The 23,804-nt window shown below is 41.0% G+C and overlaps 2 protein-coding genes across 2 annotated transcripts; both read left to right on the forward strand.

Annotated features, from left to right (window-relative positions):
- The first annotated feature begins 941 nt into the window (after positions 1-941).
- On the forward strand, positions 942-8,604 carry cunh2orf76 (chromosome unknown C2orf76 homolog). The gene is made up of 5 exons (XM_005751578.1): positions 942-1,126; positions 3,107-3,157; positions 6,163-6,200; positions 6,588-6,669; positions 8,117-8,604. Exons 1-5 carry the CDS (start codon positions 997-999, stop codon positions 8,191-8,193), a joined length of 378 nt encoding a protein of 125 aa, XP_005751635.1. The 5' UTR covers positions 942-996; the 3' UTR covers positions 8,194-8,604.
- Positions 8,605-14,878: 6,274 nt separating this feature from the next.
- Positions 14,879-19,617, forward strand: dbi (diazepam binding inhibitor (GABA receptor modulator, acyl-CoA binding protein)). The gene is made up of 4 exons (XM_005751579.2): positions 14,879-15,022; positions 16,688-16,805; positions 17,186-17,248; positions 19,270-19,617. Exons 1-4 carry the CDS (start codon positions 15,008-15,010, stop codon positions 19,341-19,343), a joined length of 270 nt encoding a protein of 89 aa, XP_005751636.1. The 5' UTR covers positions 14,879-15,007; the 3' UTR covers positions 19,344-19,617.
- Positions 19,618-23,804: the final 4,187 nt, after the last annotated feature.

The following is a 23,804-nucleotide window of genomic DNA, read 5'->3' on the forward strand; positions in this document are numbered from 1 at the left end:
TGGGGCCAGCTCCCCCGCTGACGGACACATTTTTAAAGATGGACTATAGTGTTTGACAGGATTTGAGGGTTTTGTTTGTTTGTTTTAACCTTCATATCCGTCCACAGTCCATACCAGTTTGTGGTATGTTTGCTATCTGCCATTAAAACTTAACAAGAAGAAGAAGGACAGCAACAGAGGTTCAGCAAACATGTTACAGAATAAACATGATGGGACTTAAAAGTTGGCTTTTTATGGATTCCAGCTTATTTTGGAGTCAGAGCACATGAAATGACAGACAGAGCTGCAAAGGAAGCCACAAAAATGTGTTAGTTGACCTGGCTATTAACTTCTGTCAGACAAAGATAAAGAGTATCATAAGGCGAAAAATGAAGAAAAGTTTTGGGCAGACTGGTTTGAACACGACTTTATTCATGGCAGGTAAACATAATACAGATAAACGTGACTACTGTGGAGAAGAGGAAACAGAACATGTGGGTGATCGTGGCTCAAGAGTTGGCAGTTTGTCTTGTAATTGGAAGGTTGCCAGTTCGAGCCCCGGCTCCAACAGTCTCGGTCGTTGTGTCCTTGGGCAAGACACTTCACCCGTTGCCTACTGGTGGCGGTCAGAGGGCCCGGTGGCGCCAGTGTCCGGCAGCCTCGCCTCTGTCAATGCGCCCCAAGGTGGCTGTGGCTACATGTAGCTGCCCTCACCAGTGTGTGGATGAATGGCCAATACAGGGGAGGTAGAGAGAAGGCAACTGATCCAAAACCTCAGAAACCTACAAATGAAACTGGATCTTATTGAGTAACTGCAAAAGAACCCAAGAAGTGAAAGTTATCAGGCTTTAAAACAGGGTAAATTGTTTTGGAGGATTTGTGAGCGACGTTGCAGTACACACTCCACACCAGTTGGTGGCGGTAATGCACCATTTTATTGTTTGCCAATCGCCAATAAAACTTAGGGGAAGAAGGACAGCTACGCGTTACCAGACGAGTGTTCGGGTTCAGAGCAGCATGACTGCTGAAGCTGTGGTCACCGTCCGCCTGGTGAGGTCCTTCGAACACAGGAACTTCAAGCCGGTTGTGTTTCACGGCGTCCGCTTGGAGCAGACCGTACAGGACTTCATGCAGCTCGTCAAAGACGGTGAGAGCCGTGCGTGTGTACCCCGTGTCAGCATCTGTTCACCGAAACAAACCTTTAAAAACACTGCGCAGGCAGAAATCCCAGGATTCACTGCAGCTGGACGGGAGAGCTTCAAAACTTAGAGTTCTTTGGTTTTAACTGGATATGAAACACTTCATATATAAAGGTTAATTTACAACAATGAGCCCTGCTCTCTGTGTAGGTGGATATAAGAAACAAGTCCTTAATGTTTTAAGCACATGTTTGGCGCCCTCTTGCGGCAGTACAGAGCGTGACAGGCGGCACAAACCCCAACATCACAGCTAACAGGCACATTTTCCTGTTTCAGGGCCGAAAAACGAAGACTCGCCTACTACGTAGTAGACTGAGTGAAAGTGGGCAGTTTATATTATTAACCTAAGAGTGGTTGCTACAGTCAGAGGCAGCACAGAAGCAACGCCCTTAGACTGGTTTTAGTTTGTGTTCTTATTTTGCTGAGTTCTCGGTACTCTGTGGTTAACTAACATAAACTAATGTGAGTCTGTTGACTGCAACAAACAAAACCAGTGATGTCATGTTTAGAATAGAACAGAGTAGAGTCGAATAGAATGCCTTTTATTGTCACTATACACATGTACAGTGAGATTCAGAGCTGCAGTGCAAACGTGTGGGAAAAGAAAAATATAAAATATACAGATATAGGGCAAAAATAAATGGTGTTATGTATTTACAGTGTGGGTTATTGCGCATAAATTAAATATTGCACAGTCGTGATCGTAGTTTGCAGTCTGTGTGGGGGGAGTCCTTGTGTGAGTTCAGGCTCTTGGAAAGAAACTGTTCTTGAGTCTGTGGGTCTTTGGTCTAGAACATAAAGGTGGTCCTTGATGTGCTGAAGCATTAGTATCTCGAAGCATTTCATGAGTACGGCGTGAGGGCCACAGGGCGGTCATCGTTCAGGCTGGTGATGGGAGACTTCTTTGGCACTGGGATGATTGTGGCTGATTTTAGACAGGATGGGGTGGCTGCATGATCCAGTGAGAGGCTGAAGATGAGGGTGAGCTGGTGGGTACATGCTCTCAGCATCTTGCCAGGTACTCTGTCTGGACCAGCAGCCTTCCTGGGGTTCACTGCTAGGAATATCCTCAGTTAGGGTGAGTGGAGCAGTGCAGGAACCAGGTGAGGATGGGAGCAGGGCTGGAGCAGATGAGTGCTGCTGTTGAGATGTTTCTGGGCAAAGAAATGATTTATCTCGTCTGCCAGCGGCACACTCAGGCTTTCTGTTTTCACAGCCTCTGTAGTTTGTCTCGTATGCCCTCCCACACCTCCTGTGTGTTGGCGCTGGACAGGTGGGACTCTGTGCTCCTTTGTGGTCTGTTTTGGCTTTTTTAGTTTCCCTTTTCAGATCGGCTCAAGCAGCCGTGTACAGAGCTCTGTCACCTGACTTGAAGATGGCTTCACAGACTTGGCTGGTTTTTGGTTTGGGAAAACCCGAATGCTTTTGTCCACAGTCACATTTCTGATACAGAACTTGATGTAGTCCAGTACTGATCCTGTGACTGTTTCTAGCTCCTGGTGTTCAAACCTGTCCCAGTCTGTGTGAAGCAGGCCTGTAGTTTGGAGAGAGCATTTTCAGGCCAGGTTGTAACGGTCTTTGTGGTGGACCTGGCACTGCGTCTGAGGGGAGTGAAGGCTGGGGAGAGCAGGAGGGTGAGGCGGTCGGTCTCGTGGTGTTCGCTGTGTCGAATCGAGCGTAGAATACGTTTAGATCCTCACACAGAGGCCGAGGTCTGCGCTTTCCCCTCTAAAGTCTGTGATTGTGTTTAGCAAACTGTTGCTCCACCCTGTGTGTGTCCCACATAGACACAAAAACAGCTGTGAAAAACCCCAGTGGGACAGATGGGGGGTCTTTATTAGACGAGTCTTTTAGGATTCTCGACCTTGTGTGTTTTCACACATGAATAAGAAGATAAAATCTTGATTGAATCCAACAATTTCTTTCAGATATTGCAACAAGGCCAGGATTTCCACCTCCTTTCAGGAAATATGGTTATGGTATGTATGCATTACTTCATTTGTCTTCATAATTTTTTACAGCTGTCATTAGAGCAATGTTCTCATCCTACCCACATGTCATGTTTAGATTGCTGTTGTTGTTGTTACATAGAACTCACATAGTTACCTGGAGTTAAAGCTAAACATCAGTAGTGATGTGTTTACTTGATACAAAATGATTTAAATAAACACACGAACACCAGAACAGAAATGTAATCACTCTTTCTTTCCGCACCCAAACAAGGACGGAAGTGTTGGTGAAACATCTCACTCTGTTATCAGAGATCCATGAAGTGACCCATCATTCTTTTTCTAACTTTGCTCTGTTTCACCACGGGAGATATGGCCCACTACCGGATTGTGCCCAAAGCTATGCTCCAGCACTACTCCAGGATCTCAGGGTGGACCTGAGGCGCTAGATTCCAGGACTGACTGACCCAGGGATGACTGTGCAACATCCAGCCTATAAAACCGCACGAACTGGACTGATGCACCTCTGAGCAAAGCCCAGGATGTTGCCATCCCGAGTTAGGAGAGGCTGGTCGGTGGTGTTAGAATAAGGGGGCGGAGCCCTGAGCACAGCTCAAACGTGGTGTCATTGGAGCTTCCGTAGTTGGTCATACCAAGGCGATTCCCATAGTGAAACACGGGGCAAAGTTAGATTACGAACTCCTCTCCTAGGTGTCTCACACCACCTCAGCTGGCTGTTTTCAGTGTAGAGGAGTAGCGGCTCTATTCTGACCCTCTCCCCAGTGACTGAGCTACTCACCAAATTTCTAAGACAACCTTCCCCCAAAGGGTGGCTGGTATTTCCACACAGCCCGTGACCATAGGTGGGTGTAGCTACAGCAGGCGCTGCACCAATCCGTTACTCTAGTGATTCACTTTTCTCTTACTTGCAAGCAAGACAGTCCGATACTTAAATTTGCTCCAAATCCAGCGTGGGTCCTTCTGACTGAGAACCATGCCCTCAGACTCGTTTCCCACTCAGCTGCTAGCCTACTGGCTGCACCTGGATTTTCTGTCCATAAATAATATGACAGATGGCAGCCTGGTGGAGTCCAGAACTTCATGGGAGAGAGTTCGACTTGGAGTGTGAACACTGGTGATGTGCAGATCGATATTGAAATATCGATTCTTCTGATACCAGTAATTTATGTTCTAGAATCGATTCTCACATTAAAATATCGATATTTTAGTACTTTGGGGTAAATTAGTAGTTTATCATTAACAGGAACACAGTGGAAAGAAACTATAACATTCGGATTGTCTACATTGGAAGGAACTACTTCCTCTTCCGCCTTTCATTGTCATGTGTGAAATAAATGTGTTGCAGCCGCCGGCGTGCGCACTCACAACAATGGCTGAGTGAAACGGAGTCATGTGTGGACGTATTTTACCTCCACAAACGGCCACGACACGGTTTGCGATACATGTGGCAAGAAAGTGAGATGTTGTGGCAACAGCACTGACCTCGTCAAGCACCTCAGAGTAAATCATATCACAGAATATGACGAGCGTATGTTGAGGCGAACTGAAGAGGAGGACAGGGACAGGTGCTGCTAGGGCGAGACAGACGTCTCTCACGGAGTCCTTCAGTGCTGCAGGCAGTCAACGTGTTCAAATAGCCACAACTTCAGTTTTTTATTTCTATATGATGAACTCTGCATTATTAAGTGATAAGAACAAGTAATCTGATGTCCTGTAATCATTATGAAGCAATATTATTATATTATTATTACAGTTACATAATACAATTAATTATTGGATTATGAAATGCAATGAAAAATTAAGTTTTTGTACAGGGTATCTGATCAGTATCGTCGATACCGCCCTGAATTCTACTTGGTATCAGATCAGAAAGGAAATCAGTGGAGTCACACATCACTAGTGAACACAGCTCTCACAAGAGTTGTGAAGGACAGGAAACATGACTAAAGCTAATTATTGCATTATAAAATTGTGTTGTGCAATCCTTTTTGCTCTCTAACGACTTTTCCCTTCTTAATAAAGTGCTTATCTGATCGATTAAGACAACAAAACGAATATATACAAAATATAATACTGGTCCCTTAAAGGTAAAGATTGCCCAGTGTAAAAGCTGCACACACAGAGTGCTTCTTGCTCCTGCTGGATCTCAGGGCTGAACGGGACCTTTTTTTTTTTTTTTCCCCCAGCCTGTCCTGTTTGGTTCTTTTGCCATCAGAATTATTGTCTAAAGGCAAAGAAAGATGCCCAACGGATTTACTTTACTAAATGGACCGCTCCAGCCTATTTGATTCACCTTTTATTGTTTATTTTATTTTCACTTGCTACACACGGGACAGACTTGACTGTGGAAAGAAAAACAGCGGGGAAGAAGGACGGCGATGTAGGGCAAAAAACAAAAAAACAAACAGACAAAAAAATCCATGCTGAACGGGACTTTTAAAGAAATGTACATAGAGTGAGGCGATGCTCTTAAGGGCCCGCTAACAGAGCTCTTAAAGTCAGAATCAAATTGTATTTGTATAAATAAATGTAATCACTTTATGAACATTTGGTTATAAAAGAAAATGCACATGGGATCATTATATACAGTTGTGGTCAGAGGTTTATACTAGGACTGTTCGATACAACGACATATATCGGATGACGATATAAAAACGTCTGTTTCATTTTACGCTATCGTTTGTTTCGTGGTGTCGCAAAATAAACCGTTTACAGCAATTTTTTTTTTCATCGTTTTGATGGTCACTGCAAGTCGAGTGACAGCACTGTTGTGTATCGAGCCTGTGTGGATTAGAGACAATGTAAAAATAAATTCACACTTTTGCACCCAGTTCTTGTTTGTTGGTCATTAAAGATGTCTGCTGTACAGTCATTCCACAGTGGGGGAAGAAAAACCATTAACAACTGAAAACAACCTTCATGATATCTGTAAAGTTTTGACCAAAGGTCTATGTAAACTTTGTTGGTGTGAAGTTTATGCTCTGAATCTGACTCCATCCTTTTTCCCCTTACAGACACGATGAAGATTATCCATCAGGCTCATGGAGCAAAGGTATCTGTGTGAAGGCTGTGGAGTGTCCGCTTGTAGGACACACGAGTGTTGTGGTCTGCCCTTAAGGAGTACTTTAAAAAATGACATTTTCAAAGGGACCTGACTATTTTGTCTTCCACTTTAATATAACTTCCCTCTTTTGTAATGGCATGATCCCTGTGAGAGAAAATAAAGGAAATCAAAATCTGTTCACTCAGCTGGTATTTCAACAACTAAATCATTTAATTCCCTTTAATCCACTTTCAGAATTTGGGATTGATCTCAGAATCAACTCAGTAATTTTAGCCGTACATTCCAGAAATATTATTTCAGTTATTATATCATCTTATTTCAGAAATAGTTTGCATTTCAAACTTGCAATTTTTATCTTTTTTCCTTTGTTTTCAGACAAACGAGTTAGTGATGAGTTTAGATGATGATGAAACTCTGGTTCTACATGAAGGCCAAACCCTCAGAGCTGCTGGTGTTGGTAAGATTTGCATTGCTGAGTGTTTGCTGTAGAGCAGTGTTGGTTATAATTTGGTCCAAAGTAACACATTACTGTATTCACTTTACATTTTTTCATGAATGTGGTAATGTAACAACTTACTGTTTTCAATTCATGCGCTATGCTGCTGACACATCAACGCTTTACAAGCCTGTCCAAAACAAACATGCTAACATGAAGCTAGCAAAGAACACAGTGACACGAAAGCTAAACTTGTGTTGTCCTCAGCACAGCAGCCAGAGCCTGATTATAACAGGCAACAAAATCAGTAACAATGTCTGTCTGAGAGACGGAGAGATTATTTTCAATCATAAATCTAATTTGTCAAAATGAGCCTGATTCGCATCAGCACAGCCACCATCACCAGCCGACCAATGTAACTTTGAGTAACATCCCAGCTAACAGTCAGCTGTGAGCTGTGTTGACCCCAGTGACGTTAGAATTGTACAAGCTGTTTTTGCCCTGTTCTTATTTCCCATTTTCCTAGAAAATACAAAGAAATAAGGGGCGACTCAAAACATCTCTTTTTACATTTGTGCCTGTGATTATATTCACTGTTGCCTTTTGCTCGAGTTCATTGTTTCTAAACCCAAACCTTTCAGTCTATTTGCACAATGCCCCAAAATTCACCCTGTTCAAATTGAATTTCAAATAGAAGTAGTGATACAATAATAACATGTGGTTTGAATATAATGTAGTGAGAAAGGCCCGTGATGCGCATTCAGTGATTTCATCGTTGTTCAGTTTACTGTTTCCAGAGCAGTCTAAACATAGTTCTTCATAACAACCAAAACTGAGTGGATTTTAGTTTCCTTTGTAAATGAATAAAACATGTCTGAACAATCTGATTGGAGGCCATCTGATTTTTGGGGTTTGCTCAGTTGTCTGTGTATCATTGTAACGTCTTTACCTTATAATAAACAAATGATTTCAATAAATAAATATAAAGATATAAATAGAATTGAATGGCAAAAGTTGTCCTTCAGTGAGGTTCTTCCATCTCTATAAAGGAACTGGACAGTGACTCTCAGGTTTCTGCTTACCTAGCTTCATCATTTTGACTGCGATGCATTGTTTAGACTTGTTTTTTAATCTGTCAGTAGATTTATGCCTTAATCCAGTTTGGGTATGTTACACTCAGCAGGCAAATCTTTAAACATTTTGTTGTTCTTCTCTCGAACATACACGACCAGCTGTGGGACGGGCAGTTTATGAATTTAGTAACAGTTCAGTCAAGACACATCTCAGATCCCACCTCAACTGTCCATTAAAAAAAAATGAATAAAAATAACTGTCTTCTGACTTATATGAAGGAGAGCTGTGATTGACTGTGATCCACTTCAAACTTCATAAAAATGGAAGACTTTCTGAACATACCTGTTTAAAAATCTGAGGTGTGTTTTAACTTTGACATGTTTGTCCTCTTTAGCTCATGAGACAGAAGTGGCCTTCTTCAGGAAAGCAGACTACAGTCTCTATAAAGCAAACCCCCAAACTGCCTGGTGACTGCGTCAGAGGACAGTTCATATACACAGGTCTGCCTGGAACAAGTTTTGTCATGTTGCTACTGGACTGTTTTCATTTGTGGGATTTTTTTTTTCTCCTTTAAAGTCAAAGCTTATTATCCAGCAGACTAACAGGACGTTTTATTTAATATTAATTTTTTTTTTATGTGAATATGACTTTTATGAACATCTTTCTGTTGTTGGTGATGTTGTAGATATGCTGAAAGTTTTAAAGGTTTTAAGGAACAATGTTACATCTCCAGCATTCGCTCTGCTCTCTGTGATCATGAGTAAAATGTTTGTGTTCTCAGTGTAATTCAGAGATGTTTTCAGACGTGTTTATATTTTTTCATACTTTGTTGCCAATGTAATTGTGAGTGGATACTTTTGCTAATAAAATGTGCGGTTCAAGAACGCGATGTAGACCTCTTTGAAACACAGATGGAGAGAAAGATGCTTTGACTGTTCTCAGGGGAACATTCGTTTCAATAAATGTGAAATAGAAGAAGTTACATGAAACTTTAGGATTCTCTTGAAGCTCGTCATCCGTATAAACTGAGTGAACCTCGTAGAGCTTTGGAGTTTGTTTCACATTTTAAAGGACTCATACAGTATGACTGTCTGTACCAGAGACCCTGTACCCTTCTATGACTCTGAAAACGACACAAAGGTCTACACCCACAGACACACTTTCACTGAGAAGCTCCTCCCATTTTTGTTGTTGGGGGGGGGACGTTTGAAGCAACAATGGATGGAATAAAGTCTGTCAGACTCAGAATTCTCTATAATGTTCTTGGGAAGTTCCTCAATTGTTCTAATACAAGGGTCTCAAACTCGTGGCCTGGGGCCCACATGCAGCCCACGTCACCCCTACGTGCAGCCCGTGTATTGATGTGATGGAATGTAATGCAATTTGGCCCTTGAAGTGACGTTTGTTAGGGAGGATTTGTTTGTTGAGTGCAATGTTAAAACAAATTCTCCAAATGACCGAATATGTTAGTTCAGTGACAGGCAAACACTCATGTGGACACTTATGTCTGCAATTTTATTTTGTTAAATACGAGCAAAATGATAGAAGTGCTGCCACGTGTGTGGACAGGCAGAGAGGACCAATGTGTTTATTTGCTTCAATGAAAGGCTTCGATTAGTAAAGAGTGAGGGGGAAACTGCCTTCACGTTTGCAGTTTTGTCTTTTTATACAATATTTTTAATTTTAAAAGAACAAAAACACCACGTTTCCAGAAATATTTGTGGTTGTTTTCTTGTTTGTTTAATGTTCAAGTAGCACAAAAAAACTGCGGCCCTCCAATGAGATGACAGTGCCAGCAATGGCCACAGCTCATTTAAGTCTGAGACTCTGTTCTAACGTTTGCCTTCACATAATGATTATCTGAGGTTTTTTACACTCTTAACTCATCACGTTATAGTCAAAGCAGAGTTAATGTATTTTATTTGAAGGAGTCCCAAAAACTGAAAATGTGCTAAATAAAACCAAAAACATGCCTCTGATTGGTGGCACTTTGTAAAACCCCCTGCCCCTCACACACACACACACACGTGCACATCCCCACCTAAAACCATTTACAAGTATAGATACAGACACACATGGCAGTGACACAGTGTTGTGAGAGTGTATGACTCTGTGTTTCTATGTCAATTAAGCAGTCTGACTAAGTGAGTTCAAATTAAACTCGCAGGCAGAAAGTTTGAGTGTGGAAAAGTCATTTTTTAGATTGTCAACCTCAACAGCAGGCGATTATGCAGTGGACGGGGTGATTCATAAAAAATCAAATTCTTCAAAACTTAAACTGTCATTGTTTGAAAACCATACAAGATATAAAACAATATAGAAAACAATCTAGTAATATTTTAATAATCCAAGGTCTTGGGAAAAACTTTTAATTTTTTCTCTAGCACAAAACATGCTAAAATATTTGAAATATTCAAATTTAAACTTATTGAATGAACTTGCATAAGATCACCAAAATGTCGAGCGTGAGTGTAAAATGCAACAGTACCAAAAACTGAAAAAAGACGTGCTGAAATAAATGACACAGATCTGAGGTCAGCTCAGTGTGACTCTATAAACTCTAAGCAGGATGTTTCTGATTGTGATTGTTTGTAAACACCCCTCTGACACAAACACACACACAGGTGCATGTTCATATTTGTAACAATGTTTACAAACATGGACACAGACAAACACACACGTTCTCTCACAGGTGGGTTGCGTGTGTGTGTATCCAGTACACAAGTGATGACGTGACGAATCCTGCTTCCGGGTCCAAACGACTCTGCATTTAATAAGGCTGTTGTGTTTTTAACATGTTTTAGTGCTTTGTATCTTGTTCTATTTAATCTCAACAAGCCCCTAAAAACAGTCAGTCCGTTTACAGCAGGGGTGTCAAACTCAAATACACAGTGGGCCAAAATTCAAAATGGAACAAAGTCGCGGGCTAACATTAATATTTATTGAAAAAAAAAAATCTTCCTCCAGATATAAGAATGAATCTTTTCTTATGGACTCAAACAAGTTTAGCTGAAAAACTCAATATGGAACAAGCAAAGCTTAATACTAAACAATATATATATTAGCTGTATAATACCAGTAGGCCAGCTCTAATAGTAATTTGGTATGGCTTCGCGGGCCAAAAGTAAATAGGCTGCGGGCCAAATTTGGCCCGCGGGCCAGAGTTTGACACCTATGGTTTACAGCATCCTGCCATGCGATTGCATTTGTCCCTAACCATCGGGAACCCTCATGTTAACTTTTATCGAGTGGTAAAAAATTAGCATTCATCCTCCAGCTTCACTGTGTTTATGTTATGCTAATGTAGCTGTGTAGCTAGCCACCACGTAGCACATCGTTACATATCAGCTAGCCCGACTTCAGTAATCCTACAAACATCACTGCTGTTTAGTTTTCTGTCTTAATTTATGTCAGAAGTGATAGCAGAGCTGTACGTCTTATTTTGTTTCAGAAACCCCTCAGTCAGGACATGCTATATTGTATTTAGATGGAAGCTAGCGAGCTAACTCCCTGCTAACTTCTAACTGTTAAATGTCATAAATCCTGTTTTCATGGATGCCTGGATGTTAAACTTAATTGTTACACCTGGTAGAGCAGCAACGCTGATCATTTTATTACAGATGAAAGAATTTAGACCATTTTTCAACTCTCAGTGATGTTGCAGTGTTCGCTTGACTTATGGACGTGCAGCAGAGTTTGGGACCGGACACGGCTAATGACGTCAGACTTAAAGACTGGATTTAAACCAATCAGTCTGAACCTGCTGAATTTGAAACCACCACTCAGGAGAAGCCTGTGTCTGCTTCCTTGGGCCATTTTCATGATGACCACACATTGCTTGTGTCACAGGTGCTATGTGCATCGGTCAGACGTGCATCTCTTGTTTTTTGGTATGTTGCGCCGCGGCCATTGCAGCTGGGTTGAAGACACGAGTGTACAAACATGCTGGTGGATACACTGTATTACCAAACGTATCCACTCACCCATCCAATCACTTCCATGGCCACAGTGGGTGCTCTCAAGAGCTTCCGGTGTGGTACTGTTATAGGAGGCAATGCTTCACAAATGTCCTGTCGTCATAAATGCACTGATGAACGATCAAATGTTCCCATAAACGCAGTACTAAACCTTCATTCAAAAAGTGAAATTGGGTGGTTATTATGTTTACAAGAGTCTAACTTGGAAGTTGAACAAAATAATTATATGTTTCTGTGGTGAACATAATTAAATCATATACAATCTGCATGAAATTCAACAACTTAACACTTGTTAAATTTATTCTTGTTGAGATGATGTGATACAATCCAGAAAGAGTGGTTAGTTGTCTGGACTCGTCATGTCACACGATCATGCGAGATTTCAAACCTCTTTAAAGGTTAGCACTCTTTCCTTTCACCAAGAAGTTTCTGAGTTCAAATCCACTAACTGTCCACACAGAAAAGCCTGTGTGGAGTTTGCATGATGTGTGTGTGTAAGTTTTCTCTGGGTACTCTGGCTGCCTCCCACAGTCCAAAGACTGAAGACTAAATTGTTAGTGGGGTTTGGTTTATTGGTGATTCTAAATTGCCTGTGTGTATGAATAGTTGTCTGTCTCTATGTGTTAGACTGGCGACCTGTCCAGGGTGTACCCTGCCTCTATGACAGCTGGGATAGGCTCCAGACGCCCCTGCAACCCTGATAAGGATAATCAGAAGAGGATGGATGGAGTGGCAGCTATGTGAAAGTTGTTATAAGTCCATTAAAGTTTTATGTTAACCAGACTCTGGACTTGATGTTGAACAATCCAAAGAATAACTCTAATCACACCATGAACTTAAAATAATCATGAAACAGATTTCAACTTTGATAAATTGCTTTCTATTAGCATTAAGTTCTTTTGTTGGAAAATTGTCATTTGCAGGAATCAACTCAATGAAATTAAGTTGGACTCAACTCCAGTAAACAAGTTGATTCATCATTCGCTATTGGTATAAAAGGGGAAACTGATTCACAAGAGGCAAACAAACCATGCAAAAATATCAAAAGAAAATCAGCATCGAAAGCCAGTGAAGTAGCACTGCAAGCTAACTCTAGCCCACCTGAAACTCCAAGGCTACCCTGGACTGACGTAACACCGAGTGACCTTCTGAAAGACCTGAGGTCCGACCTCAAAGGGGACAACGACCAACTCGGAAAGATTATGGATTCCGTACGTTTATTACAGTTTATATTAAAAGCAAACACGTTAAAGCAAAAAAAAAAAAAACAATGTTGGAGAGAATGTGGTCATATTAAGGCCAATCACCTACACTTCTTTTGGTCATGTGATAAACTACAACCATGCTGGTCAGATGTTGCCGAGCTGATAGACGGACTTTGTCAGTGTGAACTTCCCAGGGATCCACAGGTCTTACACCTTGGTCTGATCCCAGAAGGTACGATTAAAAAAGAGAACATCTACATGTTTAAAATAATGACTGTGGCTGTGAAGAAAGTTATCACAAGAACTGGCTGAAAAGGAGTCGCTGAAAGGGAAATAATGGAGGAGATAAACTGAAGTTTCTATGACGAATCAAACTGGATGCCTTCGAACGGAACTGGTGGAAATGGACACTATATAAAGGGCTTAATGCCACTTCAGTGGTTGAGAACTGTTACCCTTCTTTTATGTTGACTCAAAATAAAGAGTAAAAATAAATAAATAAAATAAAGCAATTTAATCATGTGGATCATTATTGAATTAATGATTCCTTATTTCTTTATGTTTATTTAAATAGTTATTTTTAGTGTTGTGGAAAAGCTTCTTAAAAGAGCTGAAGCCGTTATAGCTGCAAAATGTGAGCCAACATATTACAAGGCAGATGAGCAAATACTTTTGGTAATGTAGTGTAGTTCCTCTTCATGCTCCTTATCACTGTCTGTCCTCAGCTCCCTGAGGCACAGTTCATCTCAGGGCTTCATCTTCCTGATGTATTCATGCATGCCTCTGACACGCACTAATCCTCACCCTCTCTCTGTCTGTTGCTCATATGTCTTAGGGTGCTAGACCTTGGGTGGAGAAGTCCATGAATTTTATAGAATTTTCAAGTCGCATTTATGTCCTTTTGTGACCAGCTTATTGTTCCAGCTGGGTATCTGGCAGGCCATATATATTTACAGCTTATTTGTACTGTTGAGGTGGCATCTCAATGCCTGTCTTACCATCTGGGGGTGTTGGAAATCATGTACTGGCAAGCGGGGATAAATGCATGTCTCGTGTTTCGGGTCTCCAGTCACCATAATGGACCTTGTTTTTATGTAGCCTTGCAATAGTTCTTGAAGTTAGCAATATAATCTAGATATAGCAGCACACAAGACTGAGATGTGCTCTTGAAGACAATAACAGGTTTAAAAATAAAACTCACCCAGATAAAATGAACTTGTTCTGTACAGTTCACGGTTACCATTAGCAGGTTAATAACTGGCGTTTTACCCAATATTACAGAATTAGAGAATAATTCTGTAACAGTAACTGTTCAGGCAAATCCTCACATAGTTTACTGTTAAAGTGCATATATATTGCTGCATCCACATACACAATTGTATATGGTATTGTATATTGTAAATCAATGCATTAATAGTTTTTCCAGAAAGCACTGCTAGTGTTGTACCAAATAGTGATCGTCTGCCAAAAACTGATTGATTGCTCGTATTTAAAATGCTACAAATAACTTGTTAGTCTGCAATATTTGAACCATATGTGTAATGTATGCCTCGTGTATGATATCAAGCCATCTGAGCCACAAACAACATTCCTGTTACAAGGTAGAAGTCGCAATTAGCTGTTGGCAGTGTCCCTTATTTAAGCAGTTAAAAAAAAGTCTCGTTGACATTAAAACTTCATTTTTTAAGTGAGATCTGGCCATGAGGGCAGCAGAAATGATAACACATAAAATAAGAGTTTAGTAAACATATTTTAAGTGGCCAAAAGGACCGGACTGGCTATACACTGGATACATAACTCCTTTGTAAATCCTGCTGAGTGCAGTCTATTTACCAATATGAGTAAAGACATCATACAAACATCGGAAATCACGTGTTGTTGGACGATCACTTTTTGGCATAAGTCTCCGTGTATCACGTGACAGCGTGAATCCTGAACCCCGCTGACACGACTGTTCTGGTTGTAAGTACATGATTGGTTCCAATTGCGGTCACGTCATCCAGTGAACGGCCGAGGTACGTTATTGCCAATAGGAAGGAGGGCGTGAAGGAGGAAATGGTTTGACAGTCAAGTCCCCGGCTTATGTTGGTCTACTAACCGAGCATGGCTGAGCTCCAGGTCTGTATAAAAGAATAAAATTACTGGTTTATATTCCGCCGCCTTCTGTTAAGGAAGACCGTTAGCTGATGTAGCGGTTTAGCTGCAGGCCGTGTGTCCTGAAGTGAAAGCATCCCAGACAGCTGTGCGGAGTCTTTGTTCAACGACTTGTTAGCAGCTACAGAGCAGCTCATGCAGCCCGAGGGCGCAGAAAAAGTCGGTGTGTAACAATGGCTGCGGGGGAGCTATTGTCCCGATGCAGCTTTTCTTCATGTCTGTAGTGTTTGTGCAGGAAGCAGACTGATCTGCAGTACGACTTCAGAAAAATCACCCCACTGGGCATTTATAACGTCTTCTTCAGTCTGCCCTTCAGCCCACTTAGCCAAGAATGGGGCAGCTCTAATGTCGCAACCATGTGAGCAAACTGGGTAAAGGCAAATGTGATGTAAGCTCGAGTAAAACGGTTCTTTATTGCACCGATCACTTGCGAGTTATAAAACAGTGTTTCACTGTCTGGTTGGACTAGACTGATTCTCTATCCTGATTTTACTTTTATGCAGAGGAAGTGAAGCATTTCCTAAATGTCATTTATAAACATCCCAGTTTTCTTTTGAACACAATAACAAATTATTTCAGCAAAAAAATGACCAGGTCAGCCCACAAAAACGGACCTTTCTATTAACCCATAGCACTGAACGTTGGTGTTCACTGATGTGCTTTGTAATACTCAAATCAAATTAACTTGGACATAAAGCACATCATGTGTAAAGGTTAATTTACACCATGGAGCACCACGTGCTCTCGAAACTGTGTAACCATAACTCAGGGAAAACAGCGGGACTAAGGGGTCACTTTTGTATTTCCCCAAGCTGTAACAATCAGTTTTATCTACAGAATTTAAGGATATCAGAATACTTTATTGATCGTCAGGGGGAATTATATACAGTCGACTTCCACTCTCTCTTAAGCAGTAAGCTGTTCTTTGTGGTTTGGCTGGCTGCACTGACACAGGAAAATCCACCTGTTAGCCGTGATATTTGGTTTTGTAAAGCTTTATAAATGAAAACTGTGCCGAGGAGGAAGGCTCTGGGGTAAATTAGCCTTCATGCATGAAGTGTTTCCACTTTAAAACAGAGTTTTATCTTCTATTTACTCGCAGTGTTAAAAACTTCACCTTCAGTCCAGACTGAAGTATGCCATGGGCAATCTGGAGTAAGATTGCATGTACTGGAAACACATCCTTTGAGATTAAGCTAGAGCCCTTTTGGTCATAGAGATGTTTTATGAAAGAAGGGCGGTGTACAACCCCAAAGAACCCCATTCCCACAGTGAAACACTTTGATGGCAGTCTTATGCTGTGGGGATGGACCTGGTAGAATCTCTTCCAGGCAGAAGGAATCATTAAGAAAGAAGGACGTGACAATTTGAAAGGAAACCTCAAGCAGTCAGCAGCAAACTGGGCCCGGACAGTCGCTTTGTCTCTCAGCACAAGAGGGCTAATAATTTTGACCCTGGTACATTTAGTTTTTTCTTTCTGTGTGCAAATTAAAATAGTATAAGCATCCAGTGTAAAACAGGGATGTGTGGAAAAGCTGTGTTAAGAAGTCCTTCCTCTTCCAGCTGGGAAGAAAAAATCTACCTTTTGCACATAGCACTGTCCCAACGTTGTCGTCCTGTCTTCTACAGACTAAGTTTGATGAAGCAGCAGCAGAGGTCAAGCAGCTGAAGGCGAAGCCAACTGATGAGGAGATGTTGCAGATCTACTCGCTGTTCAAGCAGGCCACCGTGGGTGATGTGAACACAGGTGAGAAATTTCAAATGATACTGCGCTCAGCACTGTTACTGCTCTCACACAAACTGTTGATAAGAGTCTGACACTGGCTACGCTGAACATGCACCCTATAAGAACCACTGGCACATGCATGACGTACACCTGTACTACAGACTCTCTGAGGAGCTAGATCTGCTCCTGTGTATCGTGGTTTCACTTTCAGATTTCCACATAAATGTAACTATTCTAGATAATTATCAGTAGTGTTTCTTATGTTTTTGTGTTGCAATGTAATGCAGCCCTTTGCTCTGTACTGAAGTCGCTGGGCCTTAATGAATGTGTCCTATATTTATTTGAAATGCATTACACGGGATTCCACTAAATTGTTTAATTTGCTTTGTTTGTCTTTGAAGCTCGTCCAGGGATGTTTGATTTCACTGGGAAAGCTAAATGGGATGCCTGGGAGAAGCAGAAGGGTGAGTAAGAATGGAGGTGGTGGCTGGGGAGAGGGGGGTCTGGGTAGGGCTGGGCCATATTATACCGTTCACGGTAATACCGGTATAATGTTAGGCAACGATAGGAAAATGAAATATCGCGATAGAATGGGAGTAAAACGCGCATGCGCAGTGCCTTTGTTTTCATACGCACATGGCCGGTTGTTGAGTGAAACAGATGAACCAGAATTGGTTTGTAAAAATGGTGCAACTTCAGTGATGTGGAACTGGTTTGGTGTTTCTCCGTCAGATACACGACAAAGCACATTTTTTTGCAGAACATGCAAGCGGCCGTTGTTATTGTCGTATTTGTCGGACTAAGATGCTCTTAAATCTGGGAGTAATCTGGGTCCTAAACTCCGTATGCTTCAGGTCAAACGAGCACTGCAGCATCACTTAGAGTTAAAAACTGTCTAAATTCTTTCATCTTTAATAAAACGATCAGCGTTGCTGCTTTACCAGGTGTAACTATAAAGTTTAACTTCCAGGCATCCATGAAAACAAAATTTATTACATTTAACGGAGTTAGAAGTTAGCAGGAAGCTATTAGCTCGCTAGTTACCAAATTCTGACTGAGAGATTTCTGAAAAAAATCAAACGTACAGCTCTGCTATCACTTCCAACATAAATGAAGACAGGAAACTAAACAGCAGTGACGTTTGTAGGGTTACTGAAGTTGGGCTAGCTGGTATATAATGATGTGCTACGTGATCGCTAGCGACACAGCTATGTTAGCATAACATAAACAGTGAAGCTGGAGGACGAACACTAACACTTTTCCACTTATAAAAGTTAACGTGAAGGTTCTTCATGGTTAGAGACAAATGCAATCGCATGGCAGGATGCTGTAAACGGACCTTCAGGCAGGAGAACAACTGAGATAATCCATCCACAACACGAGGTTAGTCATTAATGTACTGCAACAACATGGGAATAGAGCAGCTGCCAGAGAATTCAACATTAATGAATCAATGGTACAGAAGTGGAGGAAGCAAGAAGAATGAGTTTAATAAAGTTTGATTCATCTGACTGCTTTGTTTCGCTTAATGTGCCTTATAATCCCGTGCACCTTATGGTCCGAAAAATACGTACTGCACACTGCAGTTTAATGTTGCAAAGCACCTCTTTTTAACTTCAGTGGATATTATACATGGTTATGCTCAGGATATGTCAGCCCATTTCTACTGGAAATGCCTTTTGGTTAAACTTTCAGCAAGGAATTTGCATTTGCACTGTTACATTTTTATAAAGCTTTAATGTACATAAAAACCAGCTTCTTGTTTAAGTGAAAATAAATGGAAGGTTGTCTTTTTGCGCTAGTAATGTTGTGGAGTTGTATTTTGTCTCGCATCAATTATATCGTCGGTTATATCGTTATCGCAAATTTTCAAATATATATCGTGATAAATATTTTTGGCCATATCGCCCTGCTCTAGGTCTGGGTCAGGTCCCTGTGACCTGGCCCCGGATAAATGGAAGGAAATGGATGTGTTTAAATGATGTTTAAAGTGAACGCTTACTTGAAATATATCCAGCTGTAATTCTAAAAACATGACCTAATATAAATAAACCTAAAATAAATGTTAAGTTTATTTATTTTCATTAATTAAAAATGAATTACAAATTTGTTAATTTTTTGTTTTCTTGTTGTCATTTATTATTTTACTAATAAGTACAATTTCAGTACATTTTATTGCATAAAGGCTGAATAAGTTGATGTTACCTTAAACGTAAAGGATGATTTCCTCAGTTAGGAGTGCAGCTCATTTGATTTAAAAAAAGTTGGGCTGGTGCGTTCCTCATCCTTTGTACTCGGCTGCATGCAGCCCCCTTTCAGGACTGCATGAGTTGTTGTAGTGTTGAGTTTGTCAAGCAGGGCTTTGAGTCCTCATGTCAACAAACTATGAAAAAGAGTCTCTGAAAGTAAAAGCAGGACTAGCTTGTTCATTAAGTCTGTCTGTCTTTTTTTCCTCTCCATAACACATTTTTAATTTGTCTGTCAGGTAAGAGCAATGAGAACGCCATGAACGAGTACATCAGCCTGGTGGAGGAGCTAAAGCAGAAATATGGAATATAATGCTGTGTGATGACGACCAACTGGCTGGGAAATCTGCTCCGTGGACTGTGACTGGCACCAGTCTCCATCCCTGCACCGTTAAAACGCCTTAAAACTCAACAAGTGTGTCCGTAAACAGCTCACATGAACACCTGGTGGATGGCTTCTAGTCCTAGAAACTGACCCAAGTAGCTGCCGATGGACACATTTAAACTGTGTATATATCAGGTTTCAGTATTCATGTGTTTCTGCAGAAAGTCCTGTCATTTCAATAAACAGTAATCTGAAAGTGTGATTTTAGATCTTCAGCTTTTTTTTTTAAGTATTTGTTCAGTTCAATTTAATTTTATTTATATGGCACCAAATCACAACAACAGTTGCCCCATGGCACTTTATGTTGCAAAGAAAAGAGAGAACACCCCGTCATGAGCTTTGGCTACAGTGGGAAGGAAAAACTCCATAACAGGAAAAAACCTCCAGCAGAACCAGGCTTGAGTGGAGGAAGACGAGGAAGGCAAGGCGTGGAAGAGAGCCAGAGAGAAGGCTCTGCCTCCCATTCTACATTGAAATACCCAAACCATAAGTAAGCCCCCAGTCTAAGAGTGAGCTGCTCTAATAGGGTGATAAAGTATTATAAAGTTATGGGGGCTGATTATTATCATCATTATTATTATGTAATGGGAAGGATTTAAATTCTGATCCTGGATTTAACAGAGCCAATGAAGAGAAGCCAAATATCAGAGATAAAGGAGATTTTTAGGATGTCCTGATAATTACAAATTACAGGCTATTAGTAACCCAAGGTAATGCCACCCAGAGCAGGAATCTAATTGGATACCATACTGGGCCGAGTACAATAACCTCAGTTTTAGCTGAAAGTAGAAGCAGAAAATTAGAAGCCATAAAGACTTGGATGTGGTTTAGCATTAGTTCTGATTAGTTACAGCACTTTCAGAAAGACATTTACCGTGATGAATGCTGTGTAATCCAAATTTAACAATTTAATAACAATTTGTGCCTTACATTTTATTACTGACTGTGGAATGTAAACCACTGTTGTGTCCTGTTGCTAAGTGGCTATTTTTGCGTATCCAGAGACTTCCCCATTGGTTGGTTTTTATATCTATAAAACTCTACTTGGATTGTTTCCTGCTTATCTGTGTGTTTTGGTATGAAAACAATTTCAATCTCATTGAGACGTTTACGTGGATAAATAAAGGATAACAATTGTCTACACAGAAATGCAGAATGACAGGATGTGGTGGATTATGTGAAAAAAAAAAACTTAATGGCTGTGGTGAAGAAGAACTCAATTTAATTCAATTCAATTTTATTTATATAGCGCCAAATCACAACAAAAGATGCCTCAAGATGCTTCATAGAACTAAGAAGAGGAACAAGGTAATAGTCTCTGATGACGTCATAGAACAGTTTGAGTGTAAGAGACAAGTTTTGGACCCTGTGACACTTTTGTCTTTATGGTCAAACTTGGATCACATGGATCTACTTTCTGAGTAAGCAATGAAACAGGTGTGAATCTGTAGGATCCCTGGACACAGGCAGAAGTGGTCAGTTGTTCACAATGGCTGTGATCTCAACCAACAATGTTATGTGCACCTCATGTGTGAGTTTGGAAGATCCCATATTAGGGTGTATGTACTTCACTGGTTCTCCAATCACCATAAACCTTCTGTATGCATTTTAAAATCTGGATTATCTAAAGACTCAATGAGCTCGATGTCTACAGGTCTGACACAGAGACACTTGAAGAGGACTGCCCACTGCACGGGTCCTCTTGTGCTATGGGCAGATATAGACTCGGGCTCAAAGACATCAAGACACACAACTAACAATGTGTCAGTTGGGAACAAAACAGTTTGTAGAGCATCTCTGGTTCCTGCCTGGACCCAGAGATGCTTTTCTTTACTTTTTTTCTCTGACGCAGAACACAATGCCCTGTCAAAAAAACCCAAAAAAAAACATGCAAACTTGCACAACAAAAACATCATCGAGGCCATGAAGGGTAAACCACGCTATAACGTGGTTTACCCTTCTATACTAGTCTATAGTAGAGTTCAAAATACTCTAGTAAAAGTTGAAGCACTGGCTTTGAAATATACTCAAAGTAAGAAAGTAAGAAACAGCTCCATGATGAACATTTCTACCACCTATTTCTATGCCAAACTAACTGAACCTTGTGCAATATTAATGTAATAATAAAATAATATTGAATGCAAACCTTATTTTCACTCTAAATACTGTTTCTAATTAAAGCTACTCAGCTTGAATCACTTAAGCAGAACATCAGGAAAATAAAAATAGCTCTATTTTCTGTTGCCTACATTGTAGAGAGTGACGTTGCCTCTAAACAGGAAAATGAGTAGGGAAAGGGTTAGAGTGGGATTCAGCTGGTGGGGAAACCCTCAAACCTGCAGGACTTGATGTGACTTGACTCTGACCATGAAACAGTCACACACTGCTCTTTACTGTAAATCCATCACAGTGCAGCAAACTGACCTGTTTATCCTGCACTAACCTGCAGAGGATTTTCATGCAACCTTTAAATAACACAGTTAGTCTTGCTGAGATTGTTTTGCACTGTGTTTCGCAATATAAAAAAAACACAATGTTTCATGTACAGGCCCAATATTTGATTTAAGGACTAACATGTAAGCTTCACATTTCCACTGAGCAGCCCTTACCTTTAAATCTAAGCTCTCTTCTTCCTGTCCCATCTTTCTTATCGTCTTCCATCTCTGAGTGAAGTTAGTTCTTTCTTTAAAATACAGCAGCTGGACCTTTAGCTAGCAACACATTGTGCGACAGGCTGCGCACAAACAGTTTGTGTGTTTGCTGATGTTTGTTACGCTGATGGAGACTGACTAAGGCACACAGTTTTGCCTCTTTCATCTCTTTTCATGCATCATCCCCTGGTGATTAACACATGAACATGTTACTGTTTAGGATCAAATCACTCTGAGGTTTGAATGCTGAAATAATAACTCCCCTCAGATGCATTAAACAAATGTAACGAGCCTGTTTTGAAAATCCAAGGAGTAGAAAGTACAGATATTTGTGTAAAAATGTAGGGAGTAATTATAAAAATTTATCAGAAAAAAACTACTCAAGTAAAGTGCAGATACCTGAAAATTCTACTTAAATACAGTAACGAAGTATTTGTACTTCATTACTTCCCACCTTTGGCAGTGACTCCATGGTAACTGACAAGTGTTACACACACTGATTATTATTAATTTTAGCAAACTTTGATGGATGTAACCGGATGTCATTACTGAAAATGTAAATTGTAATTTCATTCAGTCTTTCCTGCTCTCGCCCCTTGCACAATCCTTACTGTATGGCTAACTTCATAAGACTCAAAACAGAATTGCAAATAACCAAAGTATTCTCCTAGTGGGCAAAAACAATTAGAGACATGAATAGATTGGTGGTGTACCAGGGGCTTCTGTTTAGGACTATGCTTCCTCCTCACCGTAATCCAGCCAGCCTGTTTTCCTGGCTGCTTGGGACAATCTCTTGGGGGGGAAGCTAATGGTGGCTAAACTACGTTTGTCCAAACTGACTACAGGGGCCTGATTAGCTACAGTATTTTCCAATTCTCCAATTCAGTGAGCAGAACTGTAAAAATGGTACATTTATTATATTATTACAAAAGGAGGCCGAAGTGTAGCTAAAAATCTGCCAAACTGAGCAGGAAAATGAGGCCATCTTGCTAGCGAGTTGACTATGAGCTAAGCTAAGGTAGCAAATCCCTAAAGAAGTGTTTGTTCAGTGAACAAATACTGTGAATATAATCAGTAGGTGATTCAGAAGAGAGTCCATCCATCCATCTTCTTCTGCTTATCCAGGGCCAGGTCGCGGGGGCAGCAGCCTAAGCAGAAAAGCCCACACCTCCCTCTCCCCAGCCACCTCCTTCTGCTTGTCCGGGGGAACACCAAGGCATTCCCCGGCCAGCCGAGAGATATAATCTCGCCAGCGCGTCCTAGATCTGCCCCGGGGCCTCCTCCCAGTGGGACATGCCCGGAACACTTTACCCAGGAGGCGCCCAGGAGGCATCCTTGTCAGATACCCGAACCATCTCAGCTGGCTCCTTTCGATGTGGAGGAGCAGCGGCTCTACTCCCTCCCGGATGACTGAACTTCTCACCCTATCTCTAAGGGAGAGGCCAGCCACTTTTCAGAGGAAGCTCATTGCTGCTGCTTGTATCCACAATCTCGTACCCAAGAGGAGAGCTGTTATAGATAAAGCACATAAAGTGTACTTTATGAAATAAGTTGTTATTTCATAGTGAAATGGTTATAAGTCCCTAAGTTTTTAATCAAATGGGCTGCATAGCTGCAAGGCTAGCTGTCTAAGCAGAGATACCTAAACCTTACTCTCCCAGTGAGTTCCCAAACCAGCCAAGAGTTGTAATCTCATATCAAGTTGTAATGTCATGGGTAGGGATGGGTACCGGTATCC

The sequence above is a fragment of the Pundamilia nyererei genome, unplaced genomic scaffold (genome assembly GCF_000239375.1).
Source record: "Pundamilia nyererei isolate P.nyererei 1_Seehausen unplaced genomic scaffold, PunNye1.0 scaffold00316, whole genome shotgun sequence".
Taxonomy (NCBI): Eukaryota; Metazoa; Chordata; class Actinopteri; order Cichliformes; family Cichlidae; genus Pundamilia; species Pundamilia nyererei.